At 44.3% G+C, this 18,334-nt stretch overlaps 1 protein-coding gene across 1 annotated transcript in view; it reads left to right on the top strand.

Annotated features, from left to right (window-relative positions):
- TNFRSF11A (TNF receptor superfamily member 11a) overlaps positions 1 to 18,334 on the top strand; it is a gene marked incomplete at both ends in the record, with an annotated part of 51,204 nt that overhangs the window by 27,027 nt on the left and 5,843 nt on the right. The window contains 5 exons of the mRNA XM_080683444.1: positions 2,346 to 2,439; positions 4,068 to 4,162; positions 7,122 to 7,235; positions 8,894 to 8,946; positions 12,814 to 13,576. Coding sequence (XP_080539570.1) covers positions 2,346 to 2,439; positions 4,068 to 4,162; positions 7,122 to 7,235; positions 8,894 to 8,946; positions 12,814 to 13,576 — 1,119 coding nt within the window. The remainder of the gene's footprint in view (positions 1 to 2,345; positions 2,440 to 4,067; positions 4,163 to 7,121; positions 7,236 to 8,893; positions 8,947 to 12,813; positions 13,577 to 18,334) is intronic.

Raw genomic sequence — 18,334 nt, 5'->3', positions numbered from 1 at the left:
TCTGACTTGCTTTTTTAAAAATAAGTTTTTTATTTTTCAATTACAGTCGACATAGAACATTACATTAGCTTCAGGTGTACAACAGTGACCAGACATTTATATAACTTACAAAGTGATCATCCCCAAGTTGACTTGATTTTTCAGTTTTTAAAGTGAATCTCCCTGTGACAGCCGGCTCCCTTCTGAATTCTGATTCTCAGACAAGGCCCAGAGCCTTTCTGCAAGTTTGTCACCTGCATGAAAAATGGTGCTGTCCCCTTTTCCGCTTTATTCCTGACCGATGTTCTCTCTGCCTTGCTCCTGTGGAAATGGGTCATCCTTTGGCAATAGATGGAGGACAGGGGGGATGACATGGGTGAATGAAAATTTCCCTCCTGCCCTACCTTGCACTGTCCAGTTGACCCTTGAACAACACAGGTCTGAACTGCACAGGTCTGCTTATATGCAGATTTTAAAAACTTACAGTATTGATAAATACAGTACAGTGTTTAGGGTTTTTATATTCTTCAGAACATTTTATTTTCTCTAACTTATTATACGACTACAGTATATAATACATACAATCTACAAAATACATGTAAATTGTTTATGTTATCAGTAAAGCTTCTAGTCAACAGTAGGCTGTTAGTAGTTAAGTTTTGGGGGTGTCAAAAGTTATATGTAGATTTTTGACTGCACAGGGGGGTCAAAACCCCTAAATTCCACACTGTTCAAGGGTGCATGGTATTTGAGTTGAGAACAAGTCCACCTGGTCCCAGTTACCCTGTTTCTATTGTGACACTTTTGTCCTTAGATAGGGAGAGACAGTACTGAGAGACTCTGAATGCAGGGGCTCTGCCATCACCATATTTCCACTTGTTGCTCCATTTGGCATCTCAGAGGTTTGGCACTGTACCAGGATTTGGATTGGGTAAGAGTGTGCCTTCTTTTGTACAGTGGGAGCAGTGTGATTAGGAAAAGGAAGGGACAGGGACCCTGCAGGATGCCCCCGGGCAGGTCAATTACAAGGAACAGATGTGGAAGCCCAGTGTAGGGAAATCAATGAACTTTAAGCTCTGCTGCCTTGTAGCCCCTTAAGAAGTCTCTTTGTTTTTTAAGGGTTGCTCTTCTAAGGTATTGTTTATCTTTTTAAAAGCTGTTTGAATTTATGTGAGTTGACTAGATGTTAACTGGGCGTTTGTTAATATCATTTTAAGGCAAATCAAATAGATTAAGTGGGGGAGGTATCCTACTTATTGAGGCAGTTGCAGAAATCAAGAAGATACTTCTCACTAGACCCTGGAAAAAGAACATGTAATTTCTTATTTTAGTGTTTTATTCATGAAAGTAATCACAGAAGTGCTACTAATTTCAAGAGTAATTTGTGGTTTTGGTGCAAGTCAATTGCGTGATCATGATACCACATGGTAGTCAATGTTCTTTATTGGAATTCCCAAAGGTCTACACATGTCAGCAGCTAATAGACACAGGAAATCTGAGACATTTCCTATTTTAATAATATAGCTTGCAGGGAATATGAGCGTGCTGAGGAAAGCTTACTAAGCAGGATCAATTCCTGCTTTCAGTGCTGTGGCTTAAGGCAGGGGTCCAAAATCCATCCCACCACTTGTGTTTGTGTAAATAGTCTTATTGGAACACAGCCACATCCCACATCCTTTTTTTTTTTAAACATATTGCCTATGACTGCTTTCATGCTACAAGTACTTACAGCAGAGACCAGAAGGCCTTCAAAAGATATTTACCATAAGGTCTTTTATAGAAAAAGTTTGCTACCAGCCCTTGGTTTCATAGAAAGAGAACTTGTAGAAGTTTTTTTTGTTTTGGTTTGGTTTGTTTGTGTGTGTGTGTGTTTTTAAGAAAACTGTTGTCACTCCCATGCTTGAACTGGTGAGATTAAGCTGGTCAGAGAGGTCAGGTCAAGAAGTTGTCCTTACAAGCAGTAAGAGGACTGTCACTCTCTGTGGATCAAGGTTAATGTAAGTCCAAATGGCTGAAAGGGGAGATCAGGCAGGTGCTTGGTTAAAGCAAGTAGACAGCAGGCTCCCCAGCTAGGAAACAGAGTATTAGTGACCACGACAGTGGTTCTGAACAGCAAAGGGTCAGGACCTAACTCAGATACTGTCATTAGTGGCCTGACACAGGGTTATCCTGAACGTAATAACCCTGAACCTACTGCTGGGATGGAGGGCCCTCTAAAGCCTGTGGGGGCTGAAGCAATGAGCCACAGGCAGCGAGGGCAGGGAGGTGGGGGAGGGGAGAGGCAGAGGGACCACCATCCTGGCCGATATCTAAGTGTCCTTGTTTGGCTTTTGTTTGTTTTGTTTGTCCTTTTGTTTTTTTGACAGTGCAGCTCAACAAAGACACGGTGTGCGAGCCCTGCCTTGTAGGCCATTTCTCTGACACCTTTTCTTCCACGGAAAAATGCAAACCCTGGACCAAGTAAGTGACAACGAAGGAGCCCAGGCAGTGTGTTGATTTTAAGCAACTCAACCTCCATGGTCTCATCTGGGTTGGACACAGACTGTTTGAGTTTGGTGAGGCTTCCCCTCGAAGCCACATTCAAAATGGGAAAAGCCTGTCAGTTCAGTACGGGCAAAATAAACCCGTCCAACCAGCCTTCAACCTGGTGTGACAGACATGCCTTACTTTGTAGATTCAGTTGGCTCAATCTTTGACTTAGCGTTTCAGCCTCCTTTTCTAACCTTATGTAGTTGAAAACGATTGATAACACTTGTTATCATTCACTCATGACCCCCCCAACACACACACACTTCTCCCAACACCACTGCTTTATTGTCCAGAGATGTGTGTATGTGCACAAAGAAGCCTCCTGTTTACATAAATGTTCGCATACTGTAAACACCATGGTTGTTTTTTTTTTACGTAATACACTGAGTGGCCAGATTATTATGATCTCTGAACGCATAATAATCTGGCCACTCAGTGTATGTGTGTGTGTGTGTGTGTGTGTGTGTGTGTGTATTAGAGGGGCCCGGTGCATGAATTCGTGCATGGGTGGGGTCCGGCCAGCCTGGCCAGGGGGAGGGGACATGGGTGGTTGGCCGGCCTGCCTGCTGGTTGAACTCCTGGTCGAAGGGACAATTTGCATATTAGCCTTTTATTATATAGGATATCCACTGAGTGGCCAGATTATTATGTGTTCAGAGATCATAATAATCTGGCCACTCAGTGTATATCTCGAAGGAAGCTCATTCCATATTCTAAGTTCACTTAGATCTTCATGGCTTTTTATAGATACGTAGTATTTCATTGTAGAGATGTGCCATAATTGAGTTAATAAGTTTCCTAATGATAGTCTTGTGCAGTAATTAATCATTTTGAATGAATCACCTCATATATACTATTTCACACTCATGTTAGTATATCTATAGTGGAACCTGGGTCCTTTCATTACATAATGATTCTTTCAGTTCCCAATATATGAATTCTCATTAAATATTTATTTTCTAATCCACTTATCCAAGTTTTATGTTGAGAAAGTTTTCTGTGTTTTCAACTTCTAAAGAACATTCATCAAAAGTTTATCACTTAGTGCCCAGCCAGTGTGGCTCAGTGGTTGAGCATCAATCCATGTACCAAGAGGTTACTGGTTTGATTCCCGGTCAGGCATATGCCCAGTTTTTAGGCTCAATCCTCAGAAGGGAGTGTGCAGGAGGCAGCCAATTGATGTTTTTCTCTCATCGACATTTCTGTCTCTTTCTCCCTCTCCCTCCCTCTCTTTCTAAAACCAATAAAGGACACTTAAAAAAAAATGTATCCCCTGGCAATTGAAGCATTTAGAATCTTCTATACTAAAGACACCAATCTACTCTCTTTCAGGCCATACTCTCAGGGTAGTTCTTAGAAAACACTGGCAGCATTTATTTTTGTTCATTCATTTGTCTACCTGGATGATGTGTGGACAGGCACTAGGGATCCAAATGTCCAGAAAGACCTGGGTTCCTCTCCTGAAGGAGCTAGCAGTCTAGTGGATTAGAGCCTTTTGTATATTTTCTTGAAAAACAAGAATATAAAATGGAAGCACTTAACTCCCTTTGCCCCCACAGCTGTACCAGTCTTGGACAGATGGAAGCACGTCATGGGACGGATAAATCAGACGTGCTGTGTAGTTATTCTCTGCCGTCTACAGAACTACCAAATGGTATGTTTATTTATTTTTTACTTTTTATAATATTTATTGGGGTGACACTGGTTAACAAAATTACACAGGTTTCAGGTGCACAATTCCACAACACATCATCTGTGTGTTCACTATCCCAAGTCAAGTATCCTTCCATCACCATCTATCCCCCTATACCCTCTTCTACCTCCCCTTCCCCAAATGTTATGCTTAAAAACAGATGTGCCCCGATCTAGTCAGCTCTTATAGATTTCCCTCAGATTACCTGCCATATCTGGAGGGCTCATCTCTCCCTTTCTATCTTATCACATCCACGGTTAGGTTAGTATTTCGTTTTTGTCAGTATTTTGATTCTAGATATGTTGTTTACGTGATAATATTTTACTCTGGAATGGAGAACTAATAATGTATTTATATGTATAAAAACAAGAAAATAAAATAAAACTAAGTTGCAAACATAAATTAAAATGCCCAAATATAGTAGGCTGGTGGTGATCACAGTACTAGTGTCTATGGGAGATTTTGGTCACCAACCAGAGTTAGCAACTTGTTAGACTATAGCTATCATTTGTAGATCAAATTAATCTTGAGTATAGTGTCAAAAAGTGATAGAAAGTGACAGTTAATGGTGGCTGCTAGTTTTGCAGGTAAGTGAGACAGTTGGAAATGGGTCCAGATATCACAGCACATGGGATGGCATACGTGTAAAGAAGACTTTTCTAATGAGGCAAGAGGACCGGGGCCACAGAAGAACGGAGTTAATGAACTTTGACTAAGAAAATTGAGGGTTTAGATTTGACATTTGGGGAGATAGAAGATGCCAGCGTTAAGGTTCTAGATATGGAGCTACACAGTCAGAGCAACATTTCCAAGCTCCTTCTATGAAGCCAGCATCACCCTAATACCAAAACCAAATAAAGGCAATGCAATGAAAGAGAATTACAGGCCAATATCCCTCATGAACATAGATGCCAAAATCCTCAACAAAATTCTAGCAAATCAGATCCAGCAGTACATCAGAAAGATCATACACCATGACCAAGAAGGATTTATCCCAGGAATGAAAGGATGGTACAATATCCACAAATCAATAAACGTGATACATCACATAAACAAATTGAGAGATAAAAATCACATACTCATATAAATTGATACAGAAAAAGCATTTGACAAAATCCAACACCCTTTCTTGATAAAAACTCTTAAGGTGGGAATAGAAGTATCATACCTCAACATAATAAAAGCCATATATGATAAACCCACAGCTAACACCATACTCAATGGGCAAAAACTAAAACCATTTTCCCTAAGAACAGGAACACCACTCTTACCACTCCTGTTCGACATAGTACTGGAAGTATTAGCCATTGCAATTAGACAAGAAGAAATAAAAGGCATCCAAATTGGAAAAGAAGAAATAAAGCTGTCCTTATTTGCAGATGACATGATATTGTACAAAAGAAACCTGAAAGACTCCATCAAAAAACTAATAGACTTAATAAATGAATTCAGCAATGTAGCAGGATACATAATTAATGCCAAGAAATCTATGGCATTTCTATACACCAATAGTGAACTTACAGAAAGAGAGACTAAAAAAGCAATCCCATTTACCATCACACCAAAAAAAAAATTAAGATACCTAGGGATAAACTTAACTAAGGAGGTAAAAGACCTATACGTGGAAAACTACAGGACACTGAAAAGAGATAGAGGAGGACGTAAACAGATGGAAGAACATACCATGTTCATGGATTGGTAGAATCAACATCATCAAAATGTCCATACTACCCAAAGCAATCTATAGATTCCATGCACTCCCCATTAAAATACCAATGGCATATTTCACAGACCTAGAAAGAACTCTCCAAAAATTCACCTGGAATAAAAAAAGACCCCGAATAGCCACAGCAATCCTGAGAAAGAAGAACAAAGTAGGTGGGATCTCAATACCAGATTTCAAGCTGTATTACAAAGCCACTGTTCTCAAAACAGCCTGGTACTGGCACAAGAACAGACATATAGACCAATGGAATAGAATAGAGAATCCAGATATCGACCCAAACCACTATGCCCAATTAATATTTGACAAAGGAGGCATGAACATACAATGGAGTCAAGACAGTCTCTTCAATAAATGGTGTTGGGAAAATTGGACAGATACATGCAAAAAAATGAAACTAGACCACCAACTTACACCATACACAAAAATTAACTCAAAATGGATACAGGACTTAAACATAAGAAGGGAAACGATAAAAATACTAGAGGAATCCACAGGCAGAGAAATCTCAGACATATGCCGAAGCAGTTTCTTCACCAATACTGCTCCTAGGGCAATGGAAGTTAAAGAGAAAATAAACAAATGGGACTACATCAAAATAAAAAGCTTTTTCACAGCAAAAGAAACCATCAACAAAACAAGAAAGCCCACTGTATGGAAGAACATATTTGCAAATGTTATCACTGATAAAGGTTTAATCTCCAACATCTACAGGGAACTTATACAACTTGTAAAAGACCATTTTTTGAAGGTAATACTAAAAATAACCGAAGGAATAAAAATGGCAACCCTGGTGCCATGTGGTTATTTGAAAAGAGGTACAATAAGGGCCTTCCTTTTGCCTCAAAGGCCGGTCCCCTGGAGAGACTGAAGTGTCCATAGGTGAGCAAAGATGGAACTGGATGGCATCGTAAACAGGATTTGAGTTGTTCTGAAGTAGAAACATTTCAAGATGGTCCTGGACTGGCCTCATTGGAGTGATGCTGGACAGTGGGACTGGGCCACGTTGGTGACTCCACCCTTTGGAACATGAGTGCTCCATGACAAACCTGCAGTCAGGGTCGGGATCTTCATACTTCTCTTATTCCAGACCAACAACCTTGATTCTGGGCCTTGATGTAAAGGGTTTTGTTTTTGAGCTTAGAGACGAAAATGAAATCACCTTTAATACCATTTTTTAATCTATTTCTGATACAGAGCCCCAGATTTTCTTGCCCAGTTTGATCATCCTGCTTCTCTTCGTATCTGTGGCATTAGTCGCTGCTGTCATCTCTGGTGTTTACTACAGGAAAAAAGGGAAAGCACTAACAGGTATGGTGTCTATGGGGGATTTTGAAAATGAATCTTAAAAATAGATACATTTCAAGGTATATGCTTTGCAAGATGTGTATGTTGCCTATTGACTCCATCCAGTAATTTGCTTAAAATAAGTGCTTTGAGGTGGTTGTGCTTAAACTAAGAACAAACACCCTTTATGCCTAATTCATTGTTCTCTGGCAAAACAAATAAAATCCATTGTGCTTATTTATGTATAAGTAAACACAAATACTCTAGGAGAAAGATTGTCATAGTAGTTATGATTATTATCTCTGTGCACAAATATTTTGGCACCATTTGTAATTGTCTAGTACTGATCTATACAAAGAAAGAGTTATAATTTTCCTTTTATTGGGAGTACCTTTATTTTTATGTAATCTATACTAATAAAAGAGTAAGATGCAAATTGACTGTACCTTTACGACACCCACCAGCCAATCAGGAGTGAGTATGCAAATTAACCCAACAAAGATGGAAGGTTAATTTGCATATGCAGTCCCCGAGCGGCCAGGGGCGGGGCGGAACGCAGGTGTTCTGCCCCGCCCCAGCTGCTCCGGGCCACTGGGCAGCATGGGAAGGCAGAAAGGCCGCTCTGGGCCAGAGCAAAAAGGTGGCTCCAGCCGGAGCGAAGGCAGTACCAGCAGCCAGGGGAAGGAAGGCCCGTTCTTGCACGAATCTTCGTGCATTGGGCCTCTAGTTTTATAATAATGAAATAATAATGATGATGATAGCAATAACTGACATGTATTGAATATTTATTCAGTAAATGCATACACTGCTGTATGCATTTTTCCATGTACTAACAGCACTATGAAGTAGGCACTGTTATTTCCCTGGTTTCATGATAAGGAAACTGAGGCTCAGAGAAGTTAAATAAACTGGGCAAGGCCACATCATAGGTGCCATTAGCTATGATTATGACTTGATTATCTTCTTATGGAGAATTGACAACCCATGAATTCAACATTAGAATTCAGTGGAGGTGGAATAACATTTTATCTTTGCATGATATAATTTCATAGTTTTTTTTAATTCATGGATTTGACTTTTTAAATTTTATCATGTCTATTTAAAAAAGTTGATGGGTATATAATTTGTATATACCACAGAACATATTCTTTTCTTCTGAGAAGCAACAGAGTGTAGTGGAAAAAGATTTGGGGCCTGCTGGAACTCAGTGGGGTCTGCCGCAGCCTTCCAACATACACCTGACTTTTAGTGTACGTATATTTGAGCTGGTTCACTGGAAAGTCAGTCTCCTAGACTCACATTGTCTCTTTTCCCCTACAATGCCCAGCCTAGGCTCTTGTAGTCAAAGATTAATTGCTAAGGGTCTGAGAGTGTCTGTCGTCCTAGCAGCAGCTCTGATACCCTCAATGTGCCCGAAGGTATTCAGTGAAACATTAGTATATCATATTTGGCTTTGCATGGAAAAGAAAGTTTTATTTTTGATGGAGCAGGATGGGTAAGATGTTTTTATAGTGTTTAAATAGGTTGATTTTCTTTTGAATGTTTGCACTCTCAAGAAGTCTCTCTGAAAAACGTAGAGAGGGTTATGTATAAAGATAATAGGGAACTGACATAGTAGTTAGTGATATGGAATTAGAAATAGGAAGTAATATGAAGATCTTATCTTTGCTTTGTTTTTCTAGCTAATTTGTGGCTCTGGGTCAATGAGACATGCAGCCGCCTAAGTGGAAATAAGGTAAATTTAAAAGTCTTAAGTGCTCCTTGTAGTACTTTTAACAATTAGGCTGAGATAGTTCTTAGTCAACTATTGAGCCCCATTGTGTTAAGAGGAACTTTCTTGAGGGGATGGGACCCCAAATCCCAGGACTGATCCCCATAGGATAACCCAAAGCCCAGGTCAGTACTCTTCCTAAATGCTACTTTCTTTGTATTGCATTCCATTTCTGTCACCTCTGTGCACAGATATTAATTATATTCTTTTTAGTGCCAATCATAATTGCCTATTACAGATTCCAGAAGAAAAGAGCTTCCATTTTCTTTTACTTTGTAGTTATTTTGATAACTATTAATTTTGATATCATTTCAAAATTACAGGGAAGCAGTGAGAATAGTACAAAGAACTTCCACATACCCTATTCTCAGGTCTACTAGTTATTTAAACATATTGCTATATTATTTGTGCTCTCATTTTTTAAAAATATATTTTATTGATTTTTTACAGAGAGGAAGGGAGAGGGAGAGAGAGTTAGAAATATCAATGAGAGAGAAACATCAATCAGCTGCCTCCTGCACATACCTTACTGGGGATGTGCCTGCAACCAAGGTACATGCCCTTGATCAGAATCGAACCTGGGACCCTTGAGTCCACAGGCTGACGCTCTATCCACTAAGCCAAACCGGTTAGGGCTGTGCTCTCTTTTAAAAAATATTTTTTTATTGATTTCAGAGAGGAAGGGAGAAGGAGAGAGAGATAGAAACATCAATGATGAGAGAGAATCATTGATCGGCTGCCTCCTGCACACTCCACATTGGGGACTGAGCCTGCAACTGGGGCATATTCCCGATGGGGAATTAAACCGTGACCTCCTGATTCATAGGTTGATACTCAACCACTGAGCCATACTGGCTGGGCTGTGCTCTCTACGTGTGTATCTGTGTATATATATGTTTTTTTCTTAAACCATTTTTGAGTGAATTGTGCTCCAGTATCCTTAAATACATCATTGTGAATTTCTTAAGAACAAGGACATTCTTTTATACTAGAGGCCTGGTGCATGAAATTCGTGAACAGGAGGGGGGGTGTCCCTCAGCCCAGCCTGCACCCTCTCCAATCTGGGACATCCCTCTCACAATCCAGGACTGCTCGCTCCCAACCGCTCGCCTGCTTGCCTTCCTGATTGCCCCTAACCGCTTCTGCCTGCCAGCCTGATCACCCCTAACCACTCCCCTCCCAGCCTGATCGACGCCTAACTGCTCCCCAGCAGGCCCTATTGCCCCTAACTGCCCTCCCCTGCTGGCCTGGTCACCCCTAACTGCCCTCCCCTGCCAGTCTGATCACCCCCAACTGCCCTCCCCTGCAGGCCTGGTCGCCCCCAACTGCCCTCCTCTGCTGGCCTGGTCACCCCTAACTGCCCTCCCCTGCTGGCCCGGTCACCCTTAACTGCCCTCCCCTGCCAGTCTGATCGCCCCCAACTGCCCTCCCCTGCAGGCCTGGTCACCCCCAACTGCCCTCCCCTGCTGGCCTGGTCACCCCTAACTGCCCTCCCCTGCCGGCCCGGTCACCCCTAACTGCCCTCCCCTGCCAGTCTGATCGCCCCTAACTGTCCTCCCCTGCAGTCCTGGTCGCCCCCAACTGCCCTCCTCTGTTGGCCTGGTCACCCCTAACTGCCCTCCCTGCTGGCCTGATCGCCCACAACTGCCCTCCCCTGCATGCCTGGTCCCCCCCAACTGCCCTCCCCTGCAGGTCTGGTCCCCCCGAACTGCTCTCCCCTGCAGGCCTGGCCCCCCCAACTGTCCTCCCCTGCCAGTCTGATTGCCCCTAACTGCCCTCCCCTGCAGGTCTGGTCCCCCCGAACTGCTCTCCCCTGCAGGCCTGGCCCCCCCAACTGTCCTCCCCTGCCAGTCTGATCACCCCTAACTGTCCTCCCCTGCAGGCCTGGGTCCCCCCCAACTGCTCTCCCTTGCTGGCCTTGTCTTCCCCAACTGCCCTCCTCTGCCGGCCTGGTCACCCCTAACTGCCCACAACTGCCCTCCCCTACAGGCCATCTTGTGGCGGCCATCTTATGTCCACATGGGGGCAGCCATCTTTGACCACATGGGGGCAGCCATCTTGTGTCTTGGAGTGATGGTCAATTTGCATATTACTCTTTTATTAGATAGGATAACCAGAGTTCATTCATCAAAATCAAGAAATTCAAAAGTGGTACAATACTATTATCAACCCCACATTTGATATTGAAATTTCACTAGTTATCTCACTATGTCCTTTAGATCTATTTTCTTAGGTATAAAAATGTATAAGTTTTAAACCATGATGAGCTCACACTGATTTCTCCTCTCCCAGCCGCACTTTCTGATCTTTCCTTGTTCCGTTGAATCATGTTTTCTCCAACAGCAGGAAACCTGCCTCCTATTATTCTCAATTCCAGAATGCATAGAAAGTACTTTAGAGTACATAGAAAACCCTACCACCACGAAAACAGAGCAACTGACTTTGAGTTCAGTATGGGTTTTGTGTTTTGTTTTGTTGTTTAATTTAGATTGGGAGTCTATAGTCAAAATTCCATGTTGTGGTGTTATTTGGTTTGACTCCTGCCCTTGTTTCAACATGAACATGCTATTCATGTGAAAAGATTTCACTTGTGGCTGGTTGCATTCTATGTTAGGGCTCTTCCCCACTCTGTAATTCTCCTCCTATCTAATAAAGAGGGAATATGCTAATTAACCATCACCCTGTCACAAAGATGGCTGCACCCACAGCTGAGGCCAAGTTCCCATAAGGAGCCTTAACAAACAATCAGCAGGGACCTGAGGCTACGCCCTCCCCTGCCCCATGGGGCTTGACAGGGGACCTCAAGGTGTGCTTCCCGTCCTGGTGCTGGACTAGGGGACCTCAGGCTGCTCCCCCCACTCCAGTGCCAGGCTGGGGGACCTCAGGCCATGCCCCTCACCTGGTGGGGCTTGACAGGGGACCTCAGGCCGTGCCCCCCACCCCGGCACATGGCCAAGAGACCTTAGGCCACACCCCCCGCCGCAGCACCGAGCCAGAGGACCTGAGGCTGCACCCCCTGCCTGGCAGGGCTTGACAAGGGACCTCAAGGTGCACCCCCAGTGCTGGGTTGGGGGAACTCAGGCCGCACCCCCCGGCCCAAGGGGGACCTGAGGCTGCACCCCCCTGCCAATGGGGCTTGACAGGGGACCTGAGGCTGCGCCCCTTCCCCCAGCCTGGTGGGGCTTGACTGGGGACCTCAGGCCATGCCCCTCACCCAGCGGGGCTTGACAGGGGATCTCAGGCCATGTCTCACACCTGGTGGGGCTTGACGGGGGACCTTAAGGTACGCCCCCCCACCCTGGTCTGGGCTGGGGGACCTCAGGCCACACCCCCCGTCCTGGTGCCAGGCCAGGGGACCTGAGGCTACGTTCCCTGCCTGGTGGGGCTTGACAGGGTGGGACTAGCCAGGTCTGGATCTATCCCAATGGGGTGGGGGGCGGCCGGGTCTGGGTCTCACACAATTTTGAGGCACATGTGGGTGGGCGGGGACTTGACTCTGGGTCCCGTGATGTGCCCCAGACTCGGACAGGAGGAAGGTTTTCATATACATTTTACTAATTTTCTTTCATCTCTGACACTTCTATTATAGAGAAAGGGCAAATAGCAATATTAAATTATTTCCTCTAATTAATCCTCTTTTAATGTGCACGAATTTCGTGCACCGGGCCACTAGTTTTAAATAACGCAAATTGCTGCATAGTGAGTGTTCCACCTGTTCTTGTTATGGTGGAAATAAACCCCATTTTCGGCAATGTTTAGCAGAACCCAGTTCTAATAGCTGAGTATCTAGTAGCTGAGTATCAATCCTTCTGCCTCCCGAATGTCACTCAGCAGGAACCCTCGGGGAGCAGTTTTAGCCGCACTCCTATGGAAGCCTCGAGCCAGCGGGAACTTTGCGACGGGGTCTTACTGCTGACCCTGGAAGAGAAGATGTTTTCAGAAGACCTGTGCTGTCAGGTCGGAGCGGGGGTCTGCGGGGGCGCGTGTGCAGGCTGCACCCAGGCAGAAGACACCAGGATGCTCACCTTGGTCAGCGAGATGGAGGGCGACTCCTTCAAGCAGATTCCCACGGAAGACGAGTACGTGGACCGGCTGCCCCAGACCCCAGACTCCTTACTGTGCCTCCCTGGGCCAGGAAGCAGATCCACACCCCCTTTCTCAGAGCCCCTGGAGGTGGGGGAGGATGACAGTTTAAGCCAGGCCTTCACCGGAACAGAGAACCTGCCTGATTCTGAAAGCTGCAATTTGGCTGAGCCCCCGTGCAGGACCGATTGGATTCCCATGTCCTCCGAAAAGTACTTGCAAAAAGAAGTGGAGGGCGGCAACTGTCCCCACTGGGCGGCCTCCACCTCGGCAGATGGCTGCGCAGGCTGCGGGAACCCTTCTGGGGAGGACCGGGAGCCCTTTCTGGATTCCCCAAAAAGTGGGCCCTTGCCCCAATGTGCCTATGGCATGGGCCTCCCACCTGAAGAAGCAGCTGAAGAGGCGGAGGGCGGAGGCCAGCCCTGGGATGAGGCTGATGCTCGGCCTCCCAGCTCCAGCAGGGGAGGCCCTGGGGCTGGAAGCCCCTCCAGTGAGCAGCCGCCTGCATCTGGTAAGTGGCTCTCTTGGTCTCTCCCTTCTGAGCAAAAAGGCCTGTTCATGGCATTGGGCTTAGGCGTGAGTGTCACCAATCATTCAGGGAGAAGCAAAGTTGACATGGGAAAAAGTCAGCTCTCCCATTTTCTTTGTGAAGGGTACTAGTATTCACAGGATGGGTTGTGTTTCACGCCTGGGGTTGGGTTTGTGAACTGTGCCACTGTCCTGTGACTTTATGCTGTCTCTTCATTTCTACATGTCCCTTTTGTGCTTGGGCCTCTAATGATGGGATTAGACCTCAAAGTCCAGCATTGACCCCCGAAGTCAACATTGACCTCAGGCCTGGATGACAGCTAGGCATTCCCTCAGATTTCTAGTTTTGTTGTTTTAAAGCAACCTATCTCTCAAATCACCTCCCACAGAAGCTCTTAGAAATTTCAGGAGAACAAACAAAATTGTGTAGTTAGTCCTTCATTAATTAATATTTATTGAGAGTAGCTTATTGGTTCTATACCAGGTTAACAAAGCAGTAAAGTGTTCTTTAATGCTTTCTGTGAGAAATTCTGTAACCACCACATAATATATTGATGGCACCTGGAGAATAATTTTACAATTAAAAATCATTATAGAGATTTATTATGTACATTTACTGCACCATTGTTTGAGCATGAATAAACCTCCACCAATTATATTAAAAGGTGATTTTTTTTCCTGGAGGGGAAAACACCCTCTGTCTTATTATGTAGTTACAAGGAATCATGCTGCGTGGTGAGGGCTCCTCTCACTCACCATGTGTGTGGGGGTGAGAGTGGGGAGTGTCAGGGATCTCTTTGAGAATCTTCTGGAAGCTATAGACACTCTCCAGAAAAATGAATATACGGATATATACTATTTAAGGGGCTGCACAGAATCCTCTGACCCTATTCCCCTCAAGCCCCCCAAAAAAGCCCATCCATGGACTACCTTGACCCTGGGATGTTTTTTTCTTTTTCTTTCCGACCCCTTTATTTACTACAAGTGGTGCTAGCAGCTGGTCTTTGAATTATTTCATAACCCTGGATAGTTCAATCCCTGCCCTAAACACAGAGACCACGCTGATGATGCCCCTGGCTTATTTGGGAGAAGAGTGTACTTGAATCTGCTAAGTTTTGTGGTTTTGCTACAACTACATAAATTCACTGATGTGTAAGCTCTATAATATCAATTCTCAGTCAGACCCAGAGGAGAGCTATTTTTCAAAGAACTGATGTGTTTCTCCTTCAGAACACCTCCACAGTTTTTAAAGATTTTAAGGACTTTCCATTACTAAAAGTTCAGTTCTATTGTTTTGTTTTTGTGGTTATTGTTTTTTGTTAATCCTCACCTGAGGATATTTTTCCATTGATGTTTAGAGAGAATGGAAGGAAGGGGGAGAGACAGAGAGAGGGAAACCACAATGTGAGAGAGACACATTGATTGGTTGTCTCCTCTACACTCCCTGACTGGGGCTGGGGATTGAGCACGCAATCGAATATGTGTCCTTGACCAGAGTTGAATCTAGGACCCTTCAGTCCACTGAGCCAAACAGGCTAGGGCTATTCTGTTTCTTTTTAGTAGTGACTTTTCTTCCCATTGAACACTAGTGTGGGGGGCTGAGGAGACTGGGGAGGCAGAAGCTCAGCATAGCAGAGGCCATGGCTTAGTAACACTGCCAGGGGCAGACCGGTTTTTCAGTTGGTGACACCAGGAAGGTGATGTTGGCCACTGTCAAAATCATCGACAGTTCCTGGAAGAACAGTGCTGGCCATGTTTAAGGAGATATTTTTTTTCTCAGTGTCATGAAACCCAAAGCCAGATCTGTGTTCTCCCTTGACATAAAAAGTTAAAACGGTGTCCTCATCTCGTTCTTGTTATCTTTTATTTCTCCAGCTTTAAACATATAGGCATGGAGGAAAGGGAAAGAAAAAGTGTGTCATCAACTAAGTTGTGTTAGTTTTCAAAGAGCTTATGTTGCTTTTTCTGTCCTGTCTGGTGCTTAGTCGTGCAACACATCCATAGAGATGCTGCCTGCAGATGCCAGCAAGCGGGCCAAGTTCATTTTTGCCTGAGGAGCAGCAGCAGCCAGATTGATTTTTGAGGCTGTTCCTTCTATAATTACTTCTACATGAACAGGCCTTCTGGTTTCTGGTCAAAATAGCACGTTCTCATTATTGCCTTTGTTTAATTGTCATGATTTGTGTTCTATAAAATGTGTGAAAGAGGATGAGCTTGGGTGAAAGATAAGAGGCGGTGGCTAATCCTATTTGAGCTTCTAAAAGCCACTGTGCTCTCAGGACTTAAAGTGGCGTTTTTATTGGTTATTGGATTTTTATGTGTGGGTGTTTTAAAAACATACAACCAGTTGAAGTGGTTTCTAGAGAAATGACAATGACTAGTCACTTCTTCAGTAGGAAAGAATATCTCTTTTGCAGCCAGCATCCTTTTGAGGAGAATGATGGTTCTTCAAAGAGCTCTACTGGTCTATTTTTTAAAAGTAATACTCATGCCCTAGCTGGTTTGGCTCAGTGGATAGATTGTCAGCCTGCGGACTGAAGGGTCCTGGGTTCGATTCCGGTGAAGGGCACATGCCCAGGCTGTGGGCTTGGTCCCCAATAGGGGGCATGCAGGAGGCAGTCAATCAATGATTCTCTCTCATCATTGATGTTTCTATCTCTCTCTCCCTCTCCTTTTCTCTCTGAAATCAATAAAAAATATATTTTTTTAAAAAGTAATACTCAATGTCAAGGCTATTTTAGCAATATTATAACTCTTACTAAAGACCAGTGAGAATTATTAGCCAAAATCAATGAAGGGGGAAAACATAGTTTGGGTTATCTATAATAATAAAAACATAATGTGCTAATTAGACTGGGCAGCCAAACGACCTTCCAGACGAAGCCACAGTGGCGGGGGCAGAGGCAGAGGCAGTTAGGGGCGATCAGGCAGGCAGGCAAGCAGTTAGGGGCAATGAGGCAGGCAGGCAGAGTGGTTAGGGGCAATCAGGCAGGCCGGCAGAGGGGTTAGGGGTGATCAGGCAGGCAGGCGAGTGGATAGGGGTGATCAGGCAGGCAGGTGAGCTGTTAGGGGTGATCAGGCAGGCAAGTGGTTAGGGACAATGAGGGAGGCAGGCAGAGTGGTTAGGGGTGATCAGGCAGGCAGGCAGGCAGGCAAGTGGTTAGGAGCCAGCAGTCCCAGATTGCGAAAGGGATGTCCGACTGCCGGATCGGGCCTAAAACAGCAGTCGGACATCCCCTCAGGGGTCCCGAATTGCGAGAGGGTGCAGGCTGGGCTAAGGGACCCCCCAATGTATGAATTTCATGCACTGGGCCTCTAGTGTCTTATATAATCATGTCTTAAATTTACATTTTACATTATTATACTTTTGACATGATCGTTACCTTGGTTACAAGCCCTTTTGCCTGGAGTTTGGATAATTCTCTCTATATCTAGAAAAGTATTTCATGTCAAAGAAAAAACAACTGCTTATAATTTTTATTATAATTTATTAATTGTTGTGGCTTTTGTGTTTTTCCTAAATTCCTTCACCTTTTTCACCCAGCCCCACAATCCCTCCTTCCCTCTGACAACTATCAGTCTGTTCTCTATCTATGTGCCTGTTTCCATTTTGTAAGTTTATTTTGTTCCTTAGATTCCATATATGAGCAAAACCATATGTTACTTGTCTTTCTCTGACTAGCTTATTTCACTTAGCATAATACTCTCCAGGTCCATCCATGCTGTCTCAAAAGGTAAGATTTCTTTGTTTTTTTTATAGCTGCATAGTATTCCATTGTGTAACTGTACCTCAGCTTTTTGTATGGACCCTTGGGCTGCTTCCACATCTTGACTGTTGTAAATAATACTGCAATGAACATAGGGTGCCCATATTCTTTTGAATTAGTGCTTCACATTTTTTCATATATATTCCCAGAAGTGGAATTGCTGGGTTATAAGGCAGTTCTATTTTTAGTTTTTTGAGGAAACTCTATACTGCTTTCCACAGTGGCTCCACCAGTCTGATTCACACCAGCAGTGCACAAGGATTCCCTTTTCTTTACATCCTCGCCTTGTTCTTTGTAGCAACTGCTTATAATTAATGTGTCTAGAGCTGGCCAGTGGCTTGCTTTTGGCTCCTGAAACCACTTAGTTAGTCCAGCCACTCCTGAGCTGGAGAGAGTTGTTTATTTACAGGCCCACAATGGTTCCTACTGAACCCCAGCTGCATATTTCTTTTTCTACCAAATCTTTATTGAGGGTCCACTGAGCCATGGAGACTTGAAAAAAGCTTGGGAACCAAGTGGGGATTGAGATCAGGGAATGGATAACACAAAAGGAATCCATAATTTGAGAAGACAAAGCCCTCCACGGCCCACCTCCCTAGCCTCTCGTCTGTTGTTCCCTTTCACCCACCTAAGTTTTGGCCAATGTCAGCCCCTTTTACAGGGACACCTCTCACTGCCTCTACATTGTCTCCTTTTCCAGAGCACACAGTTCTAGTCCCAGCTCAAATGCGACTTCCTAAACCAGGGGTGGCAGGCATGTTGCTGTGTGGCTACTGTTCCCTTCTGTCCCCTGGGCAGCCCTTCACAATTGGTCCTGGAGTCTTTCTGACTGAGCCTAGTACACTCACACCTTTACCAGCAACCCATCTCTTGGTAGCCACAAGCAATCATAGGAATTACCATGACCTTGGCCACACCTGATCTTTCCAATCTCCCAAGGCGGCTTGGTCACTGTATGTTAAGTGTTTATAAGC

This window comes from Plecotus auritus, assembly GCF_963455305.1.
Source record: "Plecotus auritus genome assembly, chromosome: 8".
Lineage (NCBI taxonomy): Eukaryota > Metazoa > Chordata > Mammalia > Chiroptera > Vespertilionidae > Plecotus > Plecotus auritus.
The sequence above is the reverse complement of the archived record's forward strand: the minus strand, read 5'-3'. Positions and strand labels throughout refer to the sequence as shown.